Genomic DNA, 25,462 nt, shown 5'->3' on the forward strand with positions numbered 1-25,462 from the left:
GACAGCTCGACATGCACTGCATGCGGGTGCAGCGAAGAGCGCGTGCCGTCCTAGTTGATCTTAGGGGACAATAAAAAAGTGGGCTCTTTGAGCTGAAGTGACCCAAATTCAGCGCCCCATGTACGACAAAGAAAACAACTACAAAAGCTGCGGCAGCCGCAGTTTTTCATCAACCAAGCAAAGCTTTTCTTTTTCTTCGACGAACAAGCTTTTCTTCTTTTTAGGTCAACGCAGGAGTGGACCTAGCAAGAAAAATGAGAAGGGGCACATCGTCGAAAAAGGTATTTTAGAACTGTGCGAGGACCTGGAGATTAGTCTAAGGTGGGGGCATCTAAGGTGTAAATTTACAATCTGCTATGGCTAATAGAAGATTGAATAGTGGTTTGGGCCCGTTGCCGCGTGCCATGGATCCCCGCGTTGCTCCCGCATGCGACTTGGGGGTCTTTGCGCCGTCGCCGCCGGACCTCCGCCCCTTCCCCCTCTCCTCCTTGCTATCGCTCAAGCGGGGGGGAGGGGGGCGGAAGCTTGGCGCCCGCAAGGAGGGTGGCGGTAGGGTGACTCACGAGGGCAGCATGTGCGTGCCGTGCGAGTGGAGGCGCTCTATTGCCCGATGCTGGCGGGGCTCCTCCGGCGACTTGGCGGCTGGATCCACCGTCCCCATAGCCGGATCTGTCACCCCCATGGGTGGATCTGCGGCCATGGTTGGCGGCCGCGCGCGCGGACGATGCTGGTTGGGCGTCGTGGTGAGCCGAGACCGAGCTGGTGGTGGCTGCATGCGGGCAAGCGCCGGTCGGCCGGGCCGGCACTGGTTGGCGGCGGCTGCGTGCGCTGGCCAGGCCAGCCACGAGGGCCACCAGCAACAGCTTGCCAGTTTTGGCTGGATCTGGAGGTCACGAGGCTAGGCTTGACCAGATTTAGTGGCGCGCGTGGGAGAAGGTGTAGTTGGCGGTCCGGGAGGCTGCATGCATGCGGCGGCAAGGTTTGGGATCCGCGCGAGCATGCAGTAGCAACAGGTCCGGGACACAGCGGCGGGATGCAAAGAGGCACGGCGGTGGCGCCGCCCCTGGTGGTCTGCCATGACTGTGGTCCCGGTGTTGCCGGGCTAGGTGCGTGCAGTGGCTTGGGTTGGATGCTTTGGGCGAAAGTCTTTACCGACAATCTTCCTGGCGGCGATGGCGGTGACGTCTTCGGGTGTCGTTCTCCCTGCTGGGGGTGTCATCTTGGAACTCCACCCCCACTACACGGGGCTCTCTAGGTGAAAGCCCTGTCCAGATCCTGGACGAGCAACGGCGGCGCCACTAGCGTTGTGCGCTCCTTGGAGGCATCGTTTCTAGAGACCCAACTCGACTTGTGGCAATACCAGCGACATCGATGGCCATGGGAGATTGCAGTCGGCAGCGTCGGCTTGGTGCAGGAGGAAGAGTTTGATGGGGGTTGTCAAGCTCACGTGGTGGCATTTGCAGTTGTGGTGGCGGCCAGGGGTTGCCGGATACTTGTCGGGTTGGCCGCTTGCAGCGGACCGCGGCTGCTGGCGCTGCTTAGCGGCTGTCAGTGCGGCACGGGAATGCGTCGGAAGACGGCGTTTGTGGCAACGACAACATGGGATGACCAGGCTTGTAGCGGATTGCGGTGGGTGGCTCAGCTATGCTGGAGCTACTTCGGTGCGATACATCGTTGGAAGACGGCGCATGCGACATCCTTGGCTCCCTGCCATGGTAGCGGCAGCCATGCGTGTGGGTTTATCAACAAGATGAAGTCGACTTGCGGTGGCGGCTTGGCAGTTTGATGGGGATCTTGGAAGTGGGGACGGCATTGTTCACCATTCCGATGGTAACAAAAGGAACGGATCCGCGACATGGAGTGTTGAGGCGGACGTGGCAAGGCCCCCGCATGCGGTGTTTCTTCAAGGCGACGAGAGTAAGGTAGAGTCCAACAGCGGATGTGGTGAGGCCCCCGCGCGTTGTGTTGTCATGGTGTTGACCGCGAGGCATCCAGCGAGAGATCCGGATTTGGTGTTATCACTCTATCGGGTGGTGTGTGATGTTGCAGGGGCACTGCGGCGTTGGGTCCCGCATGGCGGTGGCCTTCTCGGTATAATGTTGTCTATTTCTTTTGGTTCCCTATCGACGCGGAGCCACGCGTGGAGGCAACGACGACTGCATGAGTGTGAGACTGTTGGGTGCTGCCGCGAGATTGGCTTGGCTCCATTGCGAGCCATGTGTTGCAACGCGTTTCCGCTGCCGTTTGAGTGGAGTGGTGCGGCCGTGTTAATATCCCAGTCCAACTGGCCAGTTTTAAGTTGAGTTGAGGGCTTACCAACATTGATGTCCCATCCAACCGGACGAATTTTGTTTTTTCCCCTTTCTTTTCTTTTCCTGACTATAGGCTCCCAGAGCTGTAGTTTTTTATTTTTTTCTACTATATCAATAGAAACTCGCACTATCTCGTGCAGTTCTTTCAAAAAGAAGTAGTGGCTTGTGCCCTTGCTAGGTTGATTGTAGGTCCATCCCGCACAAGCTAGGTCTGGTTGGATGCGGCGTACAACAAAGTGCGCAAGCTGTATAATGAAAAGACTCCCCTCAAATATCGTTAAAATCCGGATAAGTTACTAAATTACTTTTTAATTTAATATATCCTTTAAACTATATTATTTGATCCAACTTATCCCTTAACAATATTTATCTTTCTTATCCAAGCACAAGTGACGTTAAAATTTTACGGGACGATAGAAGATATCATAACATATTTTAAAAAGTTATATAGAGAATTTTTTATCATTATCTTGATAGTAAAAATTATAATATATATTTTTGGCACACGTTGTGATGCCCGTACAATCCTGCAAAATCTTAAATTCAGATTGCACTTATATATGGAGAAAAAAGACAAATTGCATTAGAGTGTAGATTGAACCAAATGATATAGTTTAGGAAGCAAATTGAATGAAAAATTGTTAAGAGGTTATCCAAAGTTTACCATATTTGACAGGAGTAATTTGATTTTTTTGTTCCATAACAAAATAAGTTTTCATCACTAATCATGGTCTTATCTTAGATTTTACTTGGATACCTAAGCTAGATTTGCTCAGATTCTTGAATTCCATAATCTATAATACTTAGGGCACCCGCAGCATGTTGTACCATACCGATGCTTGAAAATATCACATCATCACCGATGCCTCATTTCCTTCTCTTGCTGCAGTGTTCGTATGGATCCAGTAGGGCCCGCTAGCAGTTTTCAAGAGGTAGAAGCGATTTCTTTGGTTCGCCTTGCCAACATGCAAGCAAGTGAAAAGCAGTTTGCCGGATGACGGAAATCATATTCGAGCCTGTTTGGATTTCAGTGCTTATATAAATTCTGTCACTTCGAATATTTTGATACCAATTAGAAAGACTAAACATAAACTAATTATAAAACTAACTGCATAAACCCAGTGCTTATTCACGAGACGAATCTATCAAGCCTACTTAATCCATAATTAGCACATATTTACTGTAGCATCACATGGGCTAATCATGGACTAATTAGGTGAAAGGACCTCAAGATGCCTAGAGGGGGGTGAATAGGCTAATCTGAAACTTAAAAACACTTCCAACACGGTTAGTAACACAGATGTCCGGATACTCCGGATATAGAGTCCGGAGTTTCCGGAGATAATGTCCGGGTATGAAATAAACTACACAAAAGCAAAGATAATGATGCTGTAAATTAGATCCAGTAAATTTAGAGAGACTAGTGGTACCCTTGGAGTGTTTATCACCGGTTGTCTTACTCCAGAGACTTGTGTAATAGTAGATCATCCTCAAACCCTAGAAAATTAGTCTCACAAGCAAACAACCACAAAGATAAGCTAGAATTGCAAGAGTGAGACAGAATTTGTTTCCCGAAGTTCACTCCCAAAGGAGCTACGTCTCCATTGAGGAAGGATTCAAGAGACAGTGCTCAAGAACCCCTATGCTCCTCTCCCAAGGGTGAGACCAACGCTCAAACCCAAAGTCACTTACTATGAATTCGTCGGAGAGGAATGATGATTACAAACTTGCTGTGATGCTCACAATTCAATTTCGCATTCACAAGCGACACCTAGCCGTCTAGAAGCTTGAAGCTCTAAGAGTAACAAACTAGAATCCACCGGCCAGACTTGGATGATGTGCTCAAGAGATGGAATCGAGGCTTAGTTGCACAAATCTTTAGCTCTTACAACAATCTCACTTGAATCCCCTAAGAAAATCACTCAAGAATGGAGCAAATGGGAAGTGAGAGGGCTCTCTTTTGCTTGTAGGCAGTTCTGGTCGAAATGAGCAAGAGAGAAGTAAATGAAGGGGTATGGGGGTTATTTATACCCCCTCACACAGAAACTAGCCGTTGGGAGAAGGGTACCCGGATACTCCGGGTATATGTCCGGATACTCTGGACACTTGGGTCCGGACACTCCGGACTAGAGAGTTTTGCGGACAGGTAACACTAACTCGGAGACTCCGGGTATACGTCCGGATACTCCGGACACTCTGTCCGGACATTCCGGACTGGAACCCTGACACTCCGGGTTAGACAGTGAATTTCACAGGAAGTCCCTTTTTAAATGGTAGTATTGTTTCTAATAGTTTTTGCAGGTTCTCTTGAGCACAACTACCACGTCCACGTTTGTGGATTAAAGTTCCTCTTGATAGAACGGCGTTCTTATACTCAATTTCAAAAATAAAATCTAGTCTTTTAGTACACTTGAGAACACCGCTTTTCATATCCTTTTTGAGGGTTCATGCTTCGTTATATGCTTTGCTCAGTCACCCTTAGCACCTGCACACATGCTTGATAACACGATTAAATATACATGTGCTTTGTCATTTATCATCAAAACCCACTAAGGGGCCTAGATGTCTTTCAATCTCGCACTTTTTGGTGATTGATGACAACCCACATGTATCTCATTTGATAACCATAAAGATGTAAAGAGCTCTCCCTTAATGTATGCCATGAATTTGAATTTCAAATTGACTTCTCTAAAGTCAAGGTTGGCATATTAGAAAAAGATATGAAAGCTCTTTATACACTCTGCAGTGGGGTGAGCAAGCGTGTGCTGAGATAGTGTGTAATGCAGATGTCATGTTATTCAATCAAGAAAAACTTGTGTTGATAACAGAACCCGGAGACTCCGGGTATATGTCCGGAGACTCCGGACCACGTGTCCGGAGTATCCGGAAGAAGTTCCGGAGTATTCGGACCATCGGCACAGAACCCAGAAAAATAACATTGCATCACAATCTAAATGAGAGTCACACTATCACTTCAGCCTTAAAAATAAACTTCAAACTGACAATCAACACAGAGTAGCACACATTAAAAGTTATTTGATATGATGGAGCTTATAATAAAGCCTGCAGTAACCAAACGGGGCCTAAGCATCGAGGCAAGTAGAGTCATCGGTGCTTGTTTTTTCATTCCGGCATCGCCTGGTGCAGTTGCAAACCGATGCTCCAATAGAAGAAAGAAAAATTGGAGCACCGGTTGGGGTGGTTACGGATTATTATCCTAGTGCTCTCCTTACCATCTTGATTCTTATATATATTTAGGTCAAAATTGAATAAGATTAGAGCCCGATCCTTTTAGAATCCGGCCATTAGATTATCTAGACTAAAATTTAGAACCCTTTACCACCCCTAAGCACCGGTTTGGTAGCACACCGTGACTGCTCTTACAATGTAGATTTTTAGGCAAAATCTGGATTGGATTCTAGCATCAAGAGTGATCCAAGTAGGACTAGAGGTGGTAACGGATCATGGTCCTAATGCTTTTCTCGTAATCCAACTTGGTGCTTATATATTTTTAGCTTAAAGTTGTATAAGATTAGAGACCGGTCCTTTTGGAACCCTGACCCTTATATTATCTAGGCTAATCTATGCTAAAGAGTCCCTTTACCACCCCTAATAAGAACCTTAAATATCATCACATCACAATCTGAAAAGAAAAACATCACGCTATAATAAATTCTTTAATCTATGATGAATTTTCGGTGATATTTACGAAAACCATCATAAACAGACATAATCTATGACAATTTATGTATTTTCATCACACATTTGCAAATAACTCGTACGGGCTCTAATTTGGACCTGGTTTCTGTGACAAACCTCTGAAAATATCACAGAATGAAAATAGAAATCATCATGAATATAATATCGTGTGGCACAATTTTTTTACGTGAAAATAAAAAGGAACCAAAATAAAAACAATTTTGGTTGATCCATAACTCCTTTTTTAACCTTAGTTCCTGATAAAATGATTGTCGTCCGTTGTTGGTGTGATTTTCACCTTCATTTTGCTGACTATTTTGATTTTGGACTGGTTATAATATTTGTATATTTGCTTGGATTAAAATGGGCTTAGCCGATGCATTGCTGTGTTGACATGTGCTGTTTATATTTTGGGTTGGGCTGAAATGATAATGCTATTATATGGATTTTATGGCTTGTTTTGGGCTGGAATGGTGACTCTAAAAATTGGTTGGAAAAATGGTCCAAATGAGTGGCCCAGTTCTAAAATATAAACGTCAGCAGCAATGTCAACAAATAGGCTACCAATAGAACTATTAATAAATAGGCTACCAATGCCACATCAACAGCAATGTCAATATCCATATCATCAATATCTGCCACGTAATCAACCATGTTGGTACCAGCCATGTCAGCAACCACATCATCATAGTTATCCACATCACTAGCCACGTCAACCGTCACATCAATATCCATGTTATTTATGGGTGCATACGTGGCAACTATCCATGAAGTTTACTTTCATCATTGATATTGGATTTGGGCTGAGCTCCAAGAGTCTCAGGCTATTTTGTTGACAGTCAAGAAATATCATAGATTGCTTCAATCCGTAATGATTTTGTAAAAATATTGATCGATTTAATTTGAGACGCTCAATAATGTTATCTGAAATTGGCACTGCTTTACGACGATTTTCAGCTATCCGTAATATATTCTTTCCATCACATATTAAATAAATCCTTGTAGTGTCATCACATCACCATTCCTCTCCGTCTCGTGCGAAAAGCATCCTTGCGCTCGATATGGACGCGAAATTCCTCTCCCGTCTTGCGTCTTGCCACCCACCCACACTCCTCTCACTGCGTGCGCACCCCAACGGCCGCGATGACACGTGATCCAGTCAACGCGAGGCAACGCAACGGGAACGCGCGCGGTTTTGCCGTTTCCCGCGAAATTAACCCCCGAGTCAAACCGTTTTTTCTTTTCAAAATCTTCAACCTCCCATAAAAGCCTACGGGCCCCACCGCAGCACCACCGTTCCGCGCGGGCCCCGCCGGTCATTAACTCCCCCGCCACCCCGCAACGCCGAGCGGAGCGGCCGTCCCGGCCGGCGGCCGCACGTCGCGGCCCAACCCACGTCCACCGCTGCGCGTCCCCATCTACCCCCCGCCTCCTGCAGCCACACTAGTGTGCGCGCTCGCCTGCGGCTTTCTAACGAGTCCCACCTGTCATGGTACCACGAAGCGGGAGGGTAAGCGCCGGCCCAGGTGCGCGTCGCCGCGGCCGCCGGGGACAGGAAGGGAGCCGGGGCCGGCGCCAGCGCCAGCGAATGCCGCCTCGACACATGGCGGGCGCACCGCCGCCCCGCGCGCCGTCCACCCGCGCCCGCCCCCCGCTCGCTTCCCTGACAGGCGGGGTCTCGTACACTGGGCCCTGGGAGTCAGTCACGAAAGAAAGAGGCCGTCGGTGGAGGAGGCGGGACCCGCACGGCACGCGCGAGGAGGAGGCGGGTGCCGCCCCCCCCCCCCCCCCCCCCCCGGCCGCTCCTTTGACGGCCCAGGTCGCCGCGTTCCCACCTCGGCCGCGGCACGGGGAGGGATTTTGCGTGCCTCGACTGCCTGGCCTCCTCCGGCCGCGGGCACCGCACGTGCGGGCTGCCGCCGCGCCCGTGATCTCCCCCCAGCCGTCGTGTCCCGGTCGTATGTCCGCGATCAGACGGCCAGGGCGGGGCGGCCGTAATCCCGTTGCGGCGCCACGGCGGTGGTTCCGTTCTGTTCCGCGTTTCGCATTTTGCTACGTGCACGCACCGCGGGTAGGGGTGAATGAAAATGAAAGGAGGTGGTGGCAGCGTGGCACGCCGGAGGAGTTGGACAGCAGGATCCCGGCTCACTCATTGCTGCTTTGGATTTGAAGATCCTTTTGGGTCGCCGTCAGATCTGTGACGGATCCCTGATGGTGACCGTGTTGCTGGCGCATGCATCATGCGTGATCTTCCTAGTTCCTTTATCAAGGTCTCAATGTTGTTGATTATAAACTATATAGGTTGTTAAGGTGTGGTTGGTGCGCGCACGGGAGACCTTGAGACTCAAGTACAAGTTTCTTTGGCGTACGAACATTTCTTGCCAAAAAAACTATATTAGTTTAATTCTTAGATTATTAGGTTTTCTGTCCAAACTTCCAACTACAAGCTTCCATGTTTTGGCACCTAATTATTAAGGAAATATATTTTTGAAAAGAAAAAAATTGGAAGATTCATTCTACCCTATGACCGATGACAACTCTAGGGATAGTGCGGTGGTAAAATATGTATGCCAATATTTTTATATTTATGTACTAATATGTCAACAACACGAATAGCTTCATGTGACCCATAGGACTAAAAGATTGTTGCCATCCATCATGTGTAGCTTTCATTGATGTTGATAATACATGACGTTGCCATCGCAGGAAGTCTAATTGCTTCGAAAACAACCATAGGGTCAACCCAAAGTTTTATAAGCACTGCAGTTTGCATAAGCCCGTGCCAATGGCACCACCACATAGCTGTTCTTGGGCTCCACAAGAATTGTTCCATTATCGCCAAAGTGTACATACTAGTTAATCAAGGTATAGGTTCACGCATGTTATACTTGTGACCTCTAATGCACATGCCAGTTTCATCAAACACATCATGGCTCTTTCTAGTCCAACTTTAACTTACACAATATAACAAGAGAAGCTATACCTAGCAATACCACCACTTCAATAGAAAAAGAACATATGAAACATATAGACTAGTACTTGCTGTGCTTAGTTTCAAATTGAAGTTCTTCTTTCTAATATGGGTGAACAATTATGGGTTGTCAATGTGTGTTTGGGAGCCAGTATGAGGTCCATCATACACCAATCTATGTGTATAATCTTACGGAGAAGAGTGTTTAGTTGCATACATGGGCAGTTGCAGCCAGCGTGAGCACATACAAAAATACAGTCACATCTTGGTCATGTAGACACGCAAAATAAACTTCTCTCCTCATGCAAACCTCATGGATCATTGCACCTGTTATGGGCCCACTCGTCAATCTTTGGTGGCAGGGTCACTGCACCCCTCCCCGCTCAGATAATCAAACACTTTTTAGATCATTGAACCAACTCAATCTGGTCCCACTCTATGAAGGCAACCAAATACACCTAGGATGGAATAAATCATGTCCTCGTGCGTCATAATCAGAAGATTAAATTAGAAAAGTAATCTCCCATTTTAAGCTCCAAGTGACCATTTCGCCTTTTCCCTTCTTGTCTGTGTTAGTTGACAAAAATATCCGTGAATGGAAAATGGGACACTTCGCGAATGCCTCTATAATGCCTATTATACTGACACTATTCTAAGATTGCTATAAAAGATCGTTGTGATGCTCATTCTTCATACATCAAAATATCCCTAGTAGTGTTTTTTGATACAAAACCACATGTTTATCATCTAAATATGCAATAGTAACTCTAAATAAATACCCACCATGCATTTAGCATGGTTTTCTACTTGCATGTATTGTGAGGGGCATTTATTGTCCCCAAGTATTTAATATTTGGTATATATTATGGTGCAATCAATTGAGCACATCTTTGAGTTTTTGTTGGCAATACATGATTTAAATCGGATCTTTTTAGATATGCAGAGAAGTTGGTCCATTTACTCTTCCATTTACATAAATTGTACAAACCCCTCCATCCAAGAAGCCATAAATAAATGGAATTGATTTGTATCATCATATATCTTTATATTCTTGGAAGTATGACCCGATAAAATAGCATCAGTACAATATAGAACTTCTATAAAATATATTCAATAGACTCTTGCAAAATTTGAACAAATGGTGCAATTCCTTTTGGATTGATATGTTAGCTAATTAATATTCTATTATCATGTATGAGAAAGATTATTTGTAAAATTAGATCAAATAGAGTTTATTATAACATTGTTTCGATGATCTGTACAAGCTAATGAACAAAAACATATGCACGATTGAAAATATGAAACATCTTGATGGAAATTTCCCTTAATCATATTTAAGAAGAATAACAATAGAATTAAAATGTTCAAAGCAACTAGAGCGTGAGCTTGTTTGTTATATTTCACAATGCATGTATTTTATAAGCGGAACAATTTATTTTTCCAATTGAAAAGAAATCCAACATTTCTTATTTGAGACCCAACATTTTTACTTTGAATTTGCATCAACCCTTAGTATCGGTAAGGTTTTATGCAAACCACATTATGCGATAATAGAGACCTTGTGCAAATATCTACCTTTGCGCCTGGATGCTCTCTACTTATCGTTGGTGGATATCGAAAAGAAAAAAATATCATTGGAATTGAAGCGTGACGACTGATGATTCAAAATCACCACCGCCGCGTACTGCAATGATGTATGAGATACCCTAAGCAGGTGTTACTAGCAACACATCCACTATCTTTTTCTTACCATAGATCTAACAATCTTGGAATTCCTTTCGAAACAAAACCAACGACACAACCCCTGGTTTTGCGCCTATGGTTTATCATCGGTAACGTTCCACATATTCAACTTTACGTGCGACAGAGGCTTACATCTTGGCGCTAGCATATCTCATCTTTCCAATGGAAATATTCGAGGCACCTAAGGGCAAAGAAAACTGCCTCCCCGCATGTCTTTATCTTTCTGTTGGCAGTATTCGAGACGCCTAAAAGAAAAAACAGTCTTGCCAGCGTATCTCCATTGACGGTATTTAGTGGGCGTCTTGCCAGCATATCTCCATTGACGGTATTTAGTGGGCGCCTCATAAAAACACACCAAAAGCATCTCATCTTAGTGATTGTAGTATTCGAGGTGTGTCTTAGCAAGAAAAAATTGACCCTAAAATACGTCGATCTGGATAAAACCATGACAACTCACTCCTAGTCATCCGATATTGCCGTAGCAGCCCCGGTGCCGGTACATACTACACCGTCCGCCTGATTTGGACCGCTTGTCTCGTGATCAGGCTGCACATTTCTATTATTGCGGTGACGTGGCGTTGCGCGGGCCCTTGTGGCACCAGCCGTGTACACTGGCCGGGTGCGCGTAGGCGCGGCCCCGGTTGACTGGGTGGGTGGTTCGGTAGTTGGCGCAAGCGGAGCGCGGCCGCGAGGCGAGGCGGTGAAGAGGAGGGGAGGGACGGAGGGAGGAACAAAACGACTGGCTGTGCGGACGGGGACGCCTCGTTCCTCTCATTCCCCTTCCACCTCGCTCTCGCTCTCGCTCTCTCTCTCTCTCTCTCTCTCTCTCTCCCCCCTCGCACTGCCTTCTTTCTCTCTCTTACGCGCGCGTGACACCTCCACGGGCGCGCGAGAGCAGCCGCCACCGACTGATCACCGGCGGGGGCGGGGGCGGGGGCGATCTGATGCTGGCGCGGCGGTGATGGCTGCGCCGTCCGCCGGCGCAGGGGGCGGGGGCGGCGGCGCGGGGGAGGGCTCCTCCTCCTCGGCCGCCGCGGCTGCCGCAGCCGCGACGATCGGGGCCCACGGGCTCGACCAAGGTGAGCAACCCCTGTACCTCCTCCTCCTCTTGCTCGGCCTCAGGTGCTTGCTTTCGCTGAAGCGTGTGCGTGCGGGTGCGGCTCGAACGCGGCTGGTTTCGGTTCGATTGGGCGGGGCTGTGGTGGCGGTGTGCGTTCGGAGAAGCGGGGTTCGCGGTGGTGGTGTTAGAGGGGCTTGGATCGCTTGCGTGCGCGCGGGCGCGCAGAAGCGGGCAATGCCGAGGGCGCCGCGGTGTCGGTCGCGCGTGCCGCGTGTGTGGTTTCCCTTAATTTTGGGCGCGCGGCGGTGGTGCCGCCGCGGCATCCGCGTTGGTGTGTGTCCGACTAGGCGACGATTCACTGAGTGCCTGTGCGTTTTGGCGTTTAGTGGATTGAAGGAGCTGCAGCTGCTTTTGTGTGATTGAGGGGGCGCTGCGTCGGGTGCCAAAGCCCGCGGCCTTTGAGCGCAGTTGATGTGCCTGTGTCGGCAGGATTGCTTTGATTGACATGCTTTGGCAATGCCGGTGCGTTTGGTGGAGGTGCGGAGTGCTGCGAATTTTGCACCTTCCAACTTTGTGATCTCTGCTGGGTTTATCATGGTTGGTATCCAGTGAATAATGATTAGCGGTGGTTTTTTAGTGAAGAGTGAGCATCCTCAGTCGGGAAAGTTCAGAACTTCTCCTGGAAGATACGGAAGGTCTCTTACTGAAGATGTTCAATTGAATGCAGTTCCTATTTAGCCTCGGCAATGCTGCTGTGGTTGTGCTGTCTGTTGTGCCATATGGCTTGAGTAAGATTTGGAATTGGAGAGTAGGCCCGCAATTTTGTTTTGAGATGGTCTTTATGTTTGATGGGAATTTTTTTGCTGAGGCTTCTGAAATGGGCATGGGGTTGCTGCCGTTTCTTAGTGGAAATGTCAGACTTTGTTTTTTCTTGGAGCACAGTCACATGGAGTTTTGTTGCTTTGAGCCTTTGGGGTCTCTTTTCTCACCCTTGCAATAGTGACATACCTTCCATGGAGATTGACATTTTTGTGGTTTATGCTATCTTGTGTATCTTTCTAGTAGGTTGATCTCATAGAGATAATTTTAATGTGATTTTCTGTATCAAGGAATATAAAGTTTTCTGGTGGATAGGATAACTAAAGTTTTCTAGTGAATAGGTTAACCTGTTAGGTTGCTTAGTTTAGAAAGAATGATGAAGAGAGGTGATGAACTGATTTATGGATAATTGGATATTCACATTTTAGAAGACACATGAAAATATAGGTGGCTTGTTTGTTAGTATTCTTGCTGCAATTTATGCTTCAGCTGTTTCTGAAGATGGTTGTCATGATGTACTTGTGTTTTGAGGATCAAGAGTAGTTGATTAATGGTTGAACAACTTAATTTCTCTAGCTATCCTTGACAAAATTCTGAATTTCCTTTCTCTCTGATAATGCTGAGGTTTCCAACATTTATCTTGCTTTCCTACTCATAGTTAGATGCATTTCCTTTGCCTGCGTTGCATGAATGCATGTTGTTCGCACAACGGATATACTGAATATCTACAGCATGGCTGATATTCCTTTTATTCTTTTTACTGATGGATTCACGACATTAGGCCTTTTTGAAGTAATGTACACAGTTTTGGTGGCACATGAAAGACTATTATATTAGTAGTTGTTTAATGTTTATTGATGTGGTGGCTCATCCTTCCTTTTCTAGTATTGTACTTTCCATTGTTATGCAATGTTAGACCAAGTATTTTTAAGCACAGGTTTACTGTTCTATGTGTTCCATCTTTTGTATCGTTTTTGTTGCCTAATTTTGTTTTGTGATGATTATGGATACAGGGTCCTCTTTGAACAGTTTGACCAAGTTTTCGATTTATATTATTCCTGATCTAATGCCTCATATGGCCGTGAATGTGACACCATTGATTCCCCGTGGTGGCTCCTGTGTGTTTATTTTTGTGTGTGTGTGTTTTGGGGGGGGGGGGGGGGGCTCTCTTCAGTCACTGTAGCTGTTAAGTCTATGGATGTGCAAATGATTCCAATTCTGGAGACTAGTGCATTGTTCTGGAGCAGGCTTTGCATCAACTGATTCTCCTGGGTTCATTGTTTTAAGTTGCGAGTGCAGTAAGTTATTGATTTGGGTGCAGTAAAAGAATGAGGCCTCAAGATGGAGCTTTGGACATCATTTGTTTTATGATGAATGTCTTCCAAAGATAGCTGGTTCTTTTGGTTGTTTCATATTGGAGGACATTGTGGAGAGTTAGTTAACTGATTTGTTGCAGTTTATGCGTCAGTTGATTTTGCAGTTTTTTTATTAGGTAGCGGAGCTTCAAATTAAGAAGATTTGGGCAGAATTTTTGAGCTGGTTGATGATTAGTTTGGAGTGTTTCTAATTTGTGAGTGCAATTGAAGTGGTTTCTCTTTCAAGTGAAGATGTTAGAACTTAGACTAAATAGGGTTCACTCTGGTCTTAGGCATTTCATGTTCTTCTTGACAAATACCAATGCTAATATATTTTGCAAGTGTTTGGGAATGATGATTTCTTTGTTGTATAATACATCTCTTGCGTGTAACTGAATTTCTGAATTTCATGATGATGCTCTAGCATGAATCCCTAAATGGGCAGGTATGACACATTTTGGAGGGTTGAGAATATGACGGTTATTTGGTGATTGTTTTTTGATACATAAAGTTGAATTGATTGTGGTTTGATTTGCCATAATGGACAACCCAAGCAGAGGTTGTGTTTTACTTGACAAAATTATATGACATGGAGACGGGGTACAACCCAGGGGCGGACCCAGCCCAAGATTTGAGTGGCGGCCTGCTCCTAGTTGGGCCTTTGCAGCTACAGGAAAAAGGCCCAGTTTGCACTGAAAATCCAAAGCTTGAGTGGCGGCCCGTGCCGCCGCTGGGCCCAGCGTGGGTCTGCCCCTGGTACAACCCCTTTGCTGCCAATAGTTTACTTGTGACAATAGTTTACTTGTGATTTAAGGATCTGGAGGATCCTGATTAGGATTGAAGATTGAATTTCAATTGTAGTTTTATATTATTTGTGGAGAATTATGGTTTACATTTTGTATTTCTGTCGTAACACTGGTTGTGGAAACATTTAGCTTATTTTCACTTAAAATTACTTTTCCAATTTTCTTTCTGTCAGCCTCTGTTCATGCTTACACCTAGAGATGTCGAGATATCTTCTAAGATCTTCAGTGGAGTTGATTTATTCTGTGTTGTTCACTGCTGCGGCCAACAACTCTAGATGCCCATTTTTCTCTCTTCTTGAGGCTACTTGGATTCGGTTTGCTTTAAGGAGCTGGCACATAAAACAATAACCCAAAAGTTATATGATTAGGGCAAGGTATCCTGAAAACAGGAATTTTTTTTTTCAAATTGCACTGACTTGACTCTACGTTTGAATCAGTTTTTGGTGATTTTTAAACTTTTCTGAGGGACTATTCACGGATTTAGTTGAGTTGTGGCCTTTTCCTTCTCTTTTAGTGGAAATAGAAGCCAACAAATAGGGCTTACTTTTGTAGAAAGAACAAAATTTGTACCCTTTGCTCTGTTTCGTTTGCTCTCTAATTTTGTGGTACTAGCGGTACTAGTTTGCTGTGAATGTTTCATTCTAAATAGCTAGATTTAGGTGTGGTGTGTGTTCTGTGCGTGCGAGTGTTTTGTGTGTGTGTGTGTCGGAGGGAGGAAGGGAGTTGTGTGTGTGTACGCGCGCGCGTGTGCGTGTGTGCGTGTGCGTGTGCGTGTGTGTGTGGTACATCTTGTTTTCTTCTTAATGTAATGACACTCAGCTGCCTCTTCTCCTTTGGTGCTAATAATCCGAACATCATATAGCTTTTTTCAGTTTGCTGCATTTTTGAAATGAACAATTGCTAATATTCCTATGTTTTAGTTGCAGAAGCGATGTGGCAGATGAACTTAGGAGAAGCTGTGGAACTGGGGCCATACCCAGAGCGTATTGGTGAGCCAGATTGTAGTTATTACATGAGGACTGGCATGTGCAGATTTGGGATGACCTGTAAATTTAATCATCCAGCAGATAGGAAGCTGGTAACACCCATTCTTCTACTCTTCTTTCAGACATTATATGATCTCTTTTGCATACAAAGTATTCATATTTGTTTTTGTGCCTGTCTTATTTGACCTAATTTCATACAATTCTCACTTCCAAGGCATTTAAGTGGGTTCTCAATTCCGATCATGCATACTGTATAAGGTTGCACTCATGGAGTTTTTGATTATTGTAGTAATTCCTTTTCCAAGACTAGGCATTGCTGTGGTGTACCCTCCCTTGTGTTCATATGTGAGAGCTACATGTTCGTCAAAATATTAAAATAACAGATCATGATTGATACCCGCCGAGGTTTTAATTCACTGGTCGTCCTAGGAGCTTGGATCCTTTGGAAAGTGAGGAATGATATAGTGTTTAATGGCGCCTCGCGGAGGATCGATCAGGCCCTTCTCCTGGCACAGAATGAGGCCGATCTCTGGATGCTGGCAGGCGCCAAAGGTTTGTCTGGCCTGGTCGCTGCTCGACCTGGTGGTTATTAGCAGCGTGGGGAGTAGCGTGGTTGACTCTTGTTTGATACGGGCGCGAATGTAATCTGAACCCAGGGTGTGTGTGGGGTTTTGTGTGTGTTTGTATGGCTATTTTAGCCTTTCTACTTCTTTCTTAATGCAATGATCCACAGCTCTCCTGCGCATTCGTGAAAAAAACAGATCATGATTTAACTTGTAGGCTATTAATTTATATTTTTTTCTTGAACGCGCATGAGAGCTGTGTATCATTTTATTAATAGAAGAAAATGAGTGTCACGTGCACACACACACACACACGATAGATTGCAAGTTTAGATTCAAGCCCTTGTAAATTTATAGCTCTTTATTTTGTTTGGATCATGCCTCTTTGTCCTACTTTTCATTAATTTCGTGCCCATACTTGTGAATAATAATATTGGTGGTGGTCTGATTATTAGGCTGTTGCTGCTGCAAGAATGAAGGGAGAATATCCTCAAAGAAATGGCCAGCCTGAATGTCAAGTGAGATTCCTTGCTTCTAGTTTTCCCCTTATGTTTGTAGACAATGCAAAATATGATTATGGATTCATATCTGCTCATGCTCTCGATTCTTAGAAGCGATGTCCCACTGCCATTGCCATGAATAATTGGTTGAGATGTTTAGTCTAGGTTAATTTCAGATCACTATTTGTGTTTTAAAGGCGCTTAACTGAAATTGTCTTATTGTTGTGCTTCAAGCATAGTGTAGGAGCATGATGACAGTTATTTGCTGGAGTTTCTCGGTCCAATAAAAAACATAACACTAAGAATGCATATGGTCCTTGATTATGTGTTCTTACTTTCATCAAGAAGAATTGAGCTCGGTTTCTGATAGCATCGATTCATCTCATGCTGTTTCTTGGGGTTGCATAAACTTTGTTTGTTGTGCTTTTCAATGTGATCATTTCTTATTGGTCCATGCAGACAAACAGTTATAGCCTCTTAAATAGCTCACATAACGTTCCTTTGAGTCTTGATTGAAATACTGAACCTCACACTAAGCCATAAATGGATCTTGAGCGAGTTTGCATTTTTTTGCATTGTAATCCAACTGTAAAATTTAGGTTGATAGAATTCATTTGTGCATGGCTATGCGATATGTACTGTTTTGCCTGTCTGAATGATCTGAACCATTATAATCTAGTTGCTCATACATTTCCTCTTCTTTTTCTGTGGGAGCATACCATTTTTTTGAAAAGTGTGTGATACATTATTGTTCTTGAGCGATTTATACATTTTCTTTTTGTTGTTTTCACAATTCACATCACCATTCTTTTTCAGTACTATCTGAAGACTGGTACATGCAAGTTTGGAGCAACTTGCAAGTTTCACCACCCCCGAGAAAAGGCTGCAATGGCAACTCGAGTGCAGTTGAACGAATTGGGCTACCCATTCCGCCCGGTTCGTTCCTAATTTCTACTTTGATTCACAATAATTAATGATATTGATGGCTAGTTAGTATGGTGTCACATTGCTCTGCAACTTGTTTGCAAGATTATTTTCATTTACTTGATTTTTGTTATTGCAGAGTGAAAAGGAATGTGCCTATTATTTAAGAACAGGGCAGTGCAAGTTTGGAAGCACATGTAAATTTCACCATCCACAACCATCTACCATGATGGTCGCAGTACGTGGTTCTGGTTATTCACCTGGACAGTCTGTAACTTCTCCTGGCCAGCATGCGTACCAAGGGGCTGTAACAAGCTGGCCCTTGTCGAGATCTGCTTCTTTCATTGCAAGTCCAAGGTGGCCAGGTCATTCAAGCTATGCGCAAGTGATTGTTCCTCCAGGGCTTGTTCAGGTCCAAGGGTGGAATCCTTACACTGTATGTTCCATGACCTCCTTTTTACTTCACATGGTCTAACAAATACATTTATCACCTGATTACATTGTGGTCCACCCATTTGTTTGTTGACAATCTTGTCAGAGTGGTTGCTATCTTTGTTTGTCACCAAAGTACTTTGATACTATTGTACATGCAAAAAGTTTTTACATGTTACCTATACTGAACCATTTCAACTAGATATAAGATCTGACTGGTGCCAGTCCAATTGATGACCCGATTGACCTGAAACCTCAGCTAGGTTAATGGCCAGGCAGGATCTGATAAACCTGCTACCACCATTACCTGTTAAATAGTCGGCTACTGTTTCATCGTTTTTGTTACTCTTTATAATGTAGCATAAATGTAGGGTAACTAGGTTAATTTGATTCACTTTCTTAATCTTGCACACAACTTTTAGCAACGTGCATTTTGACAGTAGGGAGTAAAGTTTCTCATGTAAAGGTTATCACGATGTGCTGAACCAAATTTAACCAAATTGCACCTTTTAAATATTGGGCCCTTGCCTGGAGGGTCGCTGATTCTGAAACTGTAAATAATTAATTATTTACTCAAGTGATGTTGAGGTTGGGATCCCAGGGCTGACTAGTTTAGAGTGCACCCATGCTTTGTTTTATTGCTATGCTGCTTTATCTCTAGGCTCTAGAGCACAAATCACATCATAGGCTAGAAAAATTCCGTGTTGAAAAACTAGTCCATGGTGATTCCTAAGTTCCTGGTGTAAACCTTAAAGTCTGTAATGCCTTTTGATGACTATTTTGTTATAGTACTTAGTATCTTCATAAGGATTACTTTTGCCTTTTTATGTGAAATTTAGTTTGCTTTCTTGATTTCCACGCTCATGCTGATCTCCATGCTTAGGGGTATGAGCTTAGAAGTTGTACTTGGAATATCGATTACCTATAAGTCTTCTTGAAAGTAACTTGTTGCTCTCGCATCGTTTCTGCAGTTTCCATGTACTTTATGAGTCATTAGTTTTTTATTTAGGCGCAGATTGGTTCATCATCCTCAGAGGACCAACAACGGACACCTGGAGCTGCCCAATACTATACTGGCTCACGCCAGAGTGGAACACCTGGCATCGGAGATCAAGGAATGTTTTCATCATACCAAGCTGGTTCAGTTCCTGTTGGACTTTATGCTGTACAGAGGGAGAATGTGTTTCCAGAGAGACCTGACCAACCTGAATGTCAGTTCTATATGAAGACTGGAGACTGCAAATTTGGTGCTGTATGCAAGTTCCATCATCCCAGGGAGCGAATAATTCCTACTCCCAATTGTGCACTGAGTTCATTGGGCCTACCCCTGCGCCCGGTAAGATTTTTGTAAAATTACATGTTTTAAAGTGTACTCTCTAAGATGTGTATGCAATTTTTGGTTAGATTTTGGCTGGCCATATTGGCACCATCAGATCTCTGTTAAAATTACCTGTAGGCATGCTAATACCTATTTATGCTCCATTAGCTCTTTCATCCATTACACAAAACTACCATTGAGCCGAATATGATCCATTTTTGTTCACCCATCATTTATTGTCTGGTAACTACATGCTTTCAAGAACCCTGAGCAGCAGTATATTGGATTCTGCACTATACCCCGTCCATTGATTGTAACATGTACTGTCACTTTGTCCTTATTCATTTTCTTTATTTTTCGATTTATTCTTATTAGCTATGAAGATCACCACAAATTAGGAACATTTGAATAGTATCGTGGTTGACATCACTGATAGTGTAATGCACACACACTATACAAGATGATACATGTGCGGCTTACACAATCTCTTTTTGCTGCTTACAGGGAGAACCCATTTGCAATTTCTATTCTCGCTATGGCATGTGCAAGTTCGGTCCAAATTGCAAATTCGATCATCCAATAGGAACAGTCATGTATGGCCATGCTTCATCACCAACTAGTGAGGTCCCAACTTCTCGACGAATGCTGGCACATGTACCATCTCATCCAGAAGTATCACCCGACAATGGCTCAGGAAGGTCGCGGAGGATTACCCATTCAGATTCCCAGCAAATACCCTCGGGTGAAAGGAGCACTGAGAGAGAGGCGTCCTAAGCCATCCTCAGTTCCATGTTCATGCTGCCTCCCATTCTTGACTGGAGTAATTATCTGCAACAACATTTGAGGAGCTGTACAGGTCTTTTGTGCTTTTACCTCACCTTCGAGCTTTACATACCGGAGCTTTGCTTCAACATGTATTGCATTCAGGCAGGAAAAAGTTCCTTGCCTGTTCGGGATGCCCATTTTCCCAATGGACATGGGAACAAACCTTACCTTATTTAAAACATATGTATGGAACCAACTCACCTCTGGACGGTGTTGTTGTAGCTATAGAGGTGCATTGAAATGGACAAGCTTTTGCGAAACTTGACTGGGGATGCGCAAGCATAACCTCTTTGGTTAATTATCTCGCATTTCTTTAGCATTTCCGTAAGTGCAACCTCGCACATGAAAGTGTGGATGTTGAAGATGCGGAAATGTAATGGGTTGCCATCGCTCTGTATGATTCTGCATATTAGACCCAATTATCTTTTTGGCTGAGGTGGTGTTTGGATGGGGCTAAGGTTTGGGTTAGGGATATCTGATGGGGAATATACAGGAGTGGGTATGGCATAAGGATATGAATTTGCTATCCCTTTCCCATGTTTGGGAATGTATTTGGTTTGGCATGGGGATATAATTTGAAATTACCAAAATACCCTCTAGGGAAGGAAGGGGATTCGTTAGCTCTGTTTAGCACGAACACCAAACATGAAGACACAGCGTTCGCTTCAGCAATCCAAAAAATTCGAAGGCTCTCTCTCGTTCCTGTCAAGATAATCATCTCCCTCCCCTGTTTCAATTGGATCCGGAAGGTAGCAACAAATGGCAATGGAAAAACAAATAATATTGAAAGAGGAAATGACCAAATAGATTCAACGAAGAGATCAGCTTGAGGATGGCCTCCTCGGCCAGTGTTTGAGTGTGCTTCTCTGCTGTTCTTGGCGCGGGGCCACAAGGCATGGCTGTAGGCTGCCACTTCAGCGGGCCGGCGCGGCAGACCCGTTGCACGGCATGGCACTCGTCGCCGGCGCGGGTGGATCTATCTTCTTTTTCCGGTATTTAACCTACCTCTTCCGCTGGGTTTGAAGGTGTGGGATATGAGCCCTTCTTTTCCCAATCCTTTACCCCCAACTTATCCCTTTCCCTCAAACCAAACATTGTTTCTTCTAGCTGCAAGAAAGATAAGCATTGTTGTGGCAGGAGAAATGCTAAACCTTGCAAAGCCCTTGCTTGCGAAGAAACCTGATTTAGGAAGTGAAATAGAATGAAATAGAGCCAATTTGGGCTTCTCATAATGGAACGGAGCCACTACTAAGAAATTTCGGGAGTTATGAAAGAAACTTCGGACTCATATTGTTCACGGGTTGAGAGCAGGAGTTGAACTCTTTGGAGGTCGAATCTCCAGGAGTTGCAGCGATATAGTCTTGGACACTTGGATTATCCAAGTTAGGAGGCTGTCATTTGACATAAAAGACATTGTTGATCAGTTCATATATGCAATTGGTGAACAAAGGAGGAAGGGGTCCTGGAGTAATTTGAGGAAAATTCTCAACAGGCCCCATGTCTTGCTTTCTTTGGACAGGATGACCATTAAGCTCGAGAAGATGAGGGAGAAGCTTAGGGAATTGTCATGCAGGAGAGACCGATGGATACAGCCCATACTTGGAGGACTTCACATCGAGATGCCAGAAGATAGTAATAAGCAAGAGGTGCATATGTTGAGGTACAGTCAGCCAAACAACGTGGACGCGCTTGTAGGAATTGATAAACATTGAGAAACCCTGATTAAGTTGTTGTACGCAGAAAAAAGGATCTCCACGTGTTATTACAATTTTGGGTGTGGGTGGCTTGGGCAAAAGTACTCTTGTCCAGCATGTTAATTTACAAGAGAGAAGGGGGCCGTTTTCATCGCCAAGCATGGATTTCAGTGTCACAATTGGGTAGCATTGGTAATATCTTGAGAAACATGTTTAAAGAACTCTATGTGAGTGACAAGAAAAAAGAAATCTGATGTAGTAAAGATGAGCATTGAGGATGTCGGTGCATGTAGATAGGAATACCTCCTACTAGTGTATCCAGCCCGAGGGGCGCGAGGTTATCCGTAACCTCGCACTAAACTTCTGGGCGACAGGGCATAAGGCCCGGACCTGACAACTGGGGGCACGGTCTCTGGACCTCCCCCCACGTACTAGCAGGTCCGGTGCCTCCACGTCCGCAAGGACGAAGTGCTCAGGAATAGCTACCACGGGCCCGGACCACCGCGGGATGGTCTTGGGCCCCCACGTGTGGAAGCCGGACCCCCAGGGGGCCTGAGCGCCTGGGCCAGATAGGGGGGCCCGGACCTCCCATCCCACCAGGGAGAAGGTCCAGAGCCGCCACGTGCCCCTGGGGGAGCGGCCGCTAAACCAGCGCCGCCACGTGTCCGGTGGATTCCAGCCTTATACGAGAAGCCAGCCCAACTACCGCATTAAATGCGGGTGGTTGGGGTGCGTGCACCCAAGATAAGGCATAGGTTGCCTTCTGACACGTTGGATAGGTATGAGTGACATCACGGTAAGCCCGCCAGTTACCGAGGCGGCGCGTCACATCACAGCGCCGTGTGCGTGGGACGAATGGTCGCATCACAGCGCCGCGCGCGTGGGCGAAGAGTCATTATGACCTGCTGCAGGAAGGCCACAACTTGCGCTACTACAGTGCGCAAAGGCTACAGCACGGCAGGTTAGTATAGCCCCTTCGCCTATCAGCAGGAGCTGACTCTACATCGATAGCACGACTCTCTCTACGCGTGTCAGCAGTAGCAGACCCTATGCTAATAAGACGGCACAAGACCATATCCAGACGAAGGGTACACACGGAGGCTGATGGGGAAGATCTCCGGATCCGAGGCATTTAAGGCTCCAATGTGTACGTTATTTAACATGTCGCCGGATCCACCTGTCGGGGCCTCGCTCAGTGTACGCGCTCCCCTTGAGCCTATAAAAGGGAGAGCGCGCACATTAGAACATAAATTTCACGCACACAAAGTTTTCACAGACTCATAGAAGTTTCACAAACTCACAAGCAATACAACACACAGTGGACGTAGGGTATTACGCTCCGGCGGCCTGAACCACTCTAAACCCGTGTGTGCTACTCGTGTTCATACGCCACTAGATTGAGCATTTCTTGACTGCCCCCAAACTCATCCTTAGCTAGGATTAGGCGGGTGCACTCCACCACCCGGCTGGAGAAATCCTCCGACATTTGGCGCGCCAGGTAGGGGGAGTTTGGTTGCGCTTGATCGAAGGCTCGAACCACAATGCCACGGGTAGTCGAGCACCATGACTACCCGATGGAGGAGGAGGTGGCGTCATCTGCGACGCATGCCTCTCACCGTCTTTCATCGAGGGCTGTGGCGCGCATTGCACTGCAGCGTGCTGCGGAGCAGGCCTCCAAGGCCCTAACACAGCCCACACCAAACGGGCCGTTGGTGGCGGCCAAGGAGCTACTCCACAACCCGCCGGATGCGGCAGCCTCGCCCGACATGCTGAGGCAATGCCGTGACGACGTCGACCGCCTCCTTAACTTGGCGCAGGTCACCCCAGGCTCAGCGGGGGGATCTGCGTCCAGGCAGCGTCGCCATTAGGGCGGCGCATCCGGCTCTGTGCACTCCCCAACAGTGAGGAGTGCACGACCGAAGACCTGCGGGCAGAACTCAACCGCTGGCGTGCGGGAGAGGACGCCCGCGTCACCATGGAGCGGGCGCGTGAGCACCGGCTCAACATCGAGGATCGGAACCTTGAGGCCGAGCTCGACGCGGCTGTACCAAAGCCGCAAGGACACGTACAGGCCCCGGTGGCTGGGGTGGGCTGCGCAGCGCTCGCAGACCACCTCCGAGCGGTGGCCTGGTCGTCCAAGTTTCGGCCCCACCTGCTGGAAAAGTACGACGAGTCTACCAACCCGTCAGAATTCCTGCAGGTCTACATCACCGCCATCACGGTGGCTGGGGGTAACGACGCTGTAATGGCAAGTTACTTTCACGTAGCCTTGACCGGGCCAGCCCGGACTTGGCTCATGAATCTCACCCGGGATCCATCCAATCCTGGGGAGAACTCTGTGCGCTGTTCTCGGCGAACTTCGCCAGCGCATACCAGCAGCATGGCGTGGAGGCCCACCTCCATGCTGTGAGACAGCAACCCGGGGAAACCCTCCGGGCCTTCATCTCCTGCTTCACCAAGGTATGTGGAACCATTCCATAAATTTCCGATGCATCTATTATCACGGCTTTCCGACAGGGGGTCCATGATGAGAAGATGCTGGAGAAGCTGGCGACCCATCAGGTGGAAACCGTCACTACCTTATTTGCCTTGGCGGACAAGTGCGCCAGGGCTGCTGAGGGCTGTGCATGGCACTCGGTCCCTCAAGGAGGGCCCACCTAGATGGGGGGCTCCAGTGTCGCTACCCCTGGTGGCAGCAAGAAGAAGAACAAGAAGTATCGTGGCGCAAACAAGCCGCGGACTGGAGCTTCGGTCGCTGTAGCGGTAGCGGCCGGGGGCCAGAACCCGCGCGGCAAGCATCAACGCCAGCAACGTAGCGACCCTGGCTCGTGTCCTGTTCATCCTGGGGCCCGTCACAGCGACTCTGAATGCTGCGAGATCCTGAAGCTCACGGAGCGCGTCAGCAAGAGGCGCGAGCAGGCCTCCAAGGATGACTCCTCCCCGCCGCGGTGGTCCGGCAAGGGGAAGGTCTCCGACGCCGACGCTGCTGCGGCGGAGAGGGAGTTGGGGTACCAAACCCCAAAGAAGGACCTTAAGGGCCTCTTCCACCAGTCTGACTTCGAGTCCGGGGGTGACGAGCGTTGCAAGAAGCTGTACGTCATGTGCGGCGGCAGCTCGGAGCTCGTCTCCTGGAGAGATGTCAAGACTCTTCACCGGGAAGTTTTCTCGGTGAAGCCGGGGGCACCAAAAGTGGCGCCCCACCAGCGGTGGAGGAGCACCACCATCTCCTTCGGGCCATCCGACTGCCCGGAGAACATGGTGGGGGCTGGGGTGCTACTGCTTGTTACCGCCCCCACCATCGCCAACGTCAAGCTCCACCATGCACTGATCGACGGAGGCGCCGGCCTCAACGTCATCAGCTATGCAGCGTTGAAACAGCTGCAGATCCCGGAGTCCAAGCTGGACCCGTCTCGCCCATTCTCCGGAGTGGGACCACATCCCGTCTACCCGGTGGG

General features: G+C 46.6%; 1 protein-coding gene and 1 pseudogene across 4 annotated transcripts; both read left to right on the forward strand.

Moving 5' to 3' along the window:
- The first annotated feature begins 11,466 nt into the window (after nucleotides 1-11,466).
- On the forward strand, nucleotides 11,467-20,710 carry LOC112902570 (zinc finger CCCH domain-containing protein 63). Of its 4 annotated transcripts, none has more exons than XM_025971689.1 (7): nucleotides 11,467-11,804; nucleotides 15,686-15,843; nucleotides 16,770-16,832; nucleotides 17,631-17,750; nucleotides 17,878-18,174; nucleotides 19,180-19,506; nucleotides 19,993-20,262. In XM_025971689.1, the coding sequence occupies exons 1-7, from the start codon at nucleotides 11,687-11,689 to the stop codon at nucleotides 20,260-20,262; spliced, it is 1,353 nt and encodes a 450-aa protein (XP_025827474.1). In that variant the 5' UTR covers nucleotides 11,467-11,686. The 4 variants fall into 4 exon arrangements, with proteins under 4 accessions (XP_025827474.1, XP_025827475.1, XP_025827476.1 ...); XM_025971690.1 differs by having other exon boundaries at nucleotides 15,692-15,843; XM_025971691.1 differs by having other exon boundaries at nucleotides 11,472-11,804; nucleotides 19,186-19,506; nucleotides 19,993-20,710.
- Nucleotides 20,711-21,347: 637 nt separating this feature from the next.
- The window catches only part of LOC112903711, a 29,950-nt pseudogene continuing 25,835 nt past the window's right edge, over nucleotides 21,348-25,462 (forward strand).

This window comes from Panicum hallii, chromosome 8 (assembly GCF_002211085.1).
Source record: "Panicum hallii strain FIL2 chromosome 8, PHallii_v3.1, whole genome shotgun sequence".
NCBI lineage: Eukaryota > Viridiplantae > Streptophyta > Magnoliopsida > Poales > Poaceae > Panicum > Panicum hallii.

Bases quoted from the DNA above. Each gene is read 5' to 3' on its own strand.
- LOC112902570 (XM_025971689.1), top strand. From the start codon at position 11,687: ATGGCTGCGCCGTCCGCCGGCGCAGGGGGCGGGGGCGGCGGCGCGGGG. The intron at 15,844-16,769 runs GTAACACCCATT...TCTGATTATTAG, and splicing joins ATCCAGCAGATAGGAAGCTG to GCTGTTGCTGCTGCAAGAAT. The intron at 16,833-17,630 runs GTGAGATTCCTT...ATTCTTTTTCAG, and splicing joins ATGGCCAGCCTGAATGTCAA to TACTATCTGAAGACTGGTAC.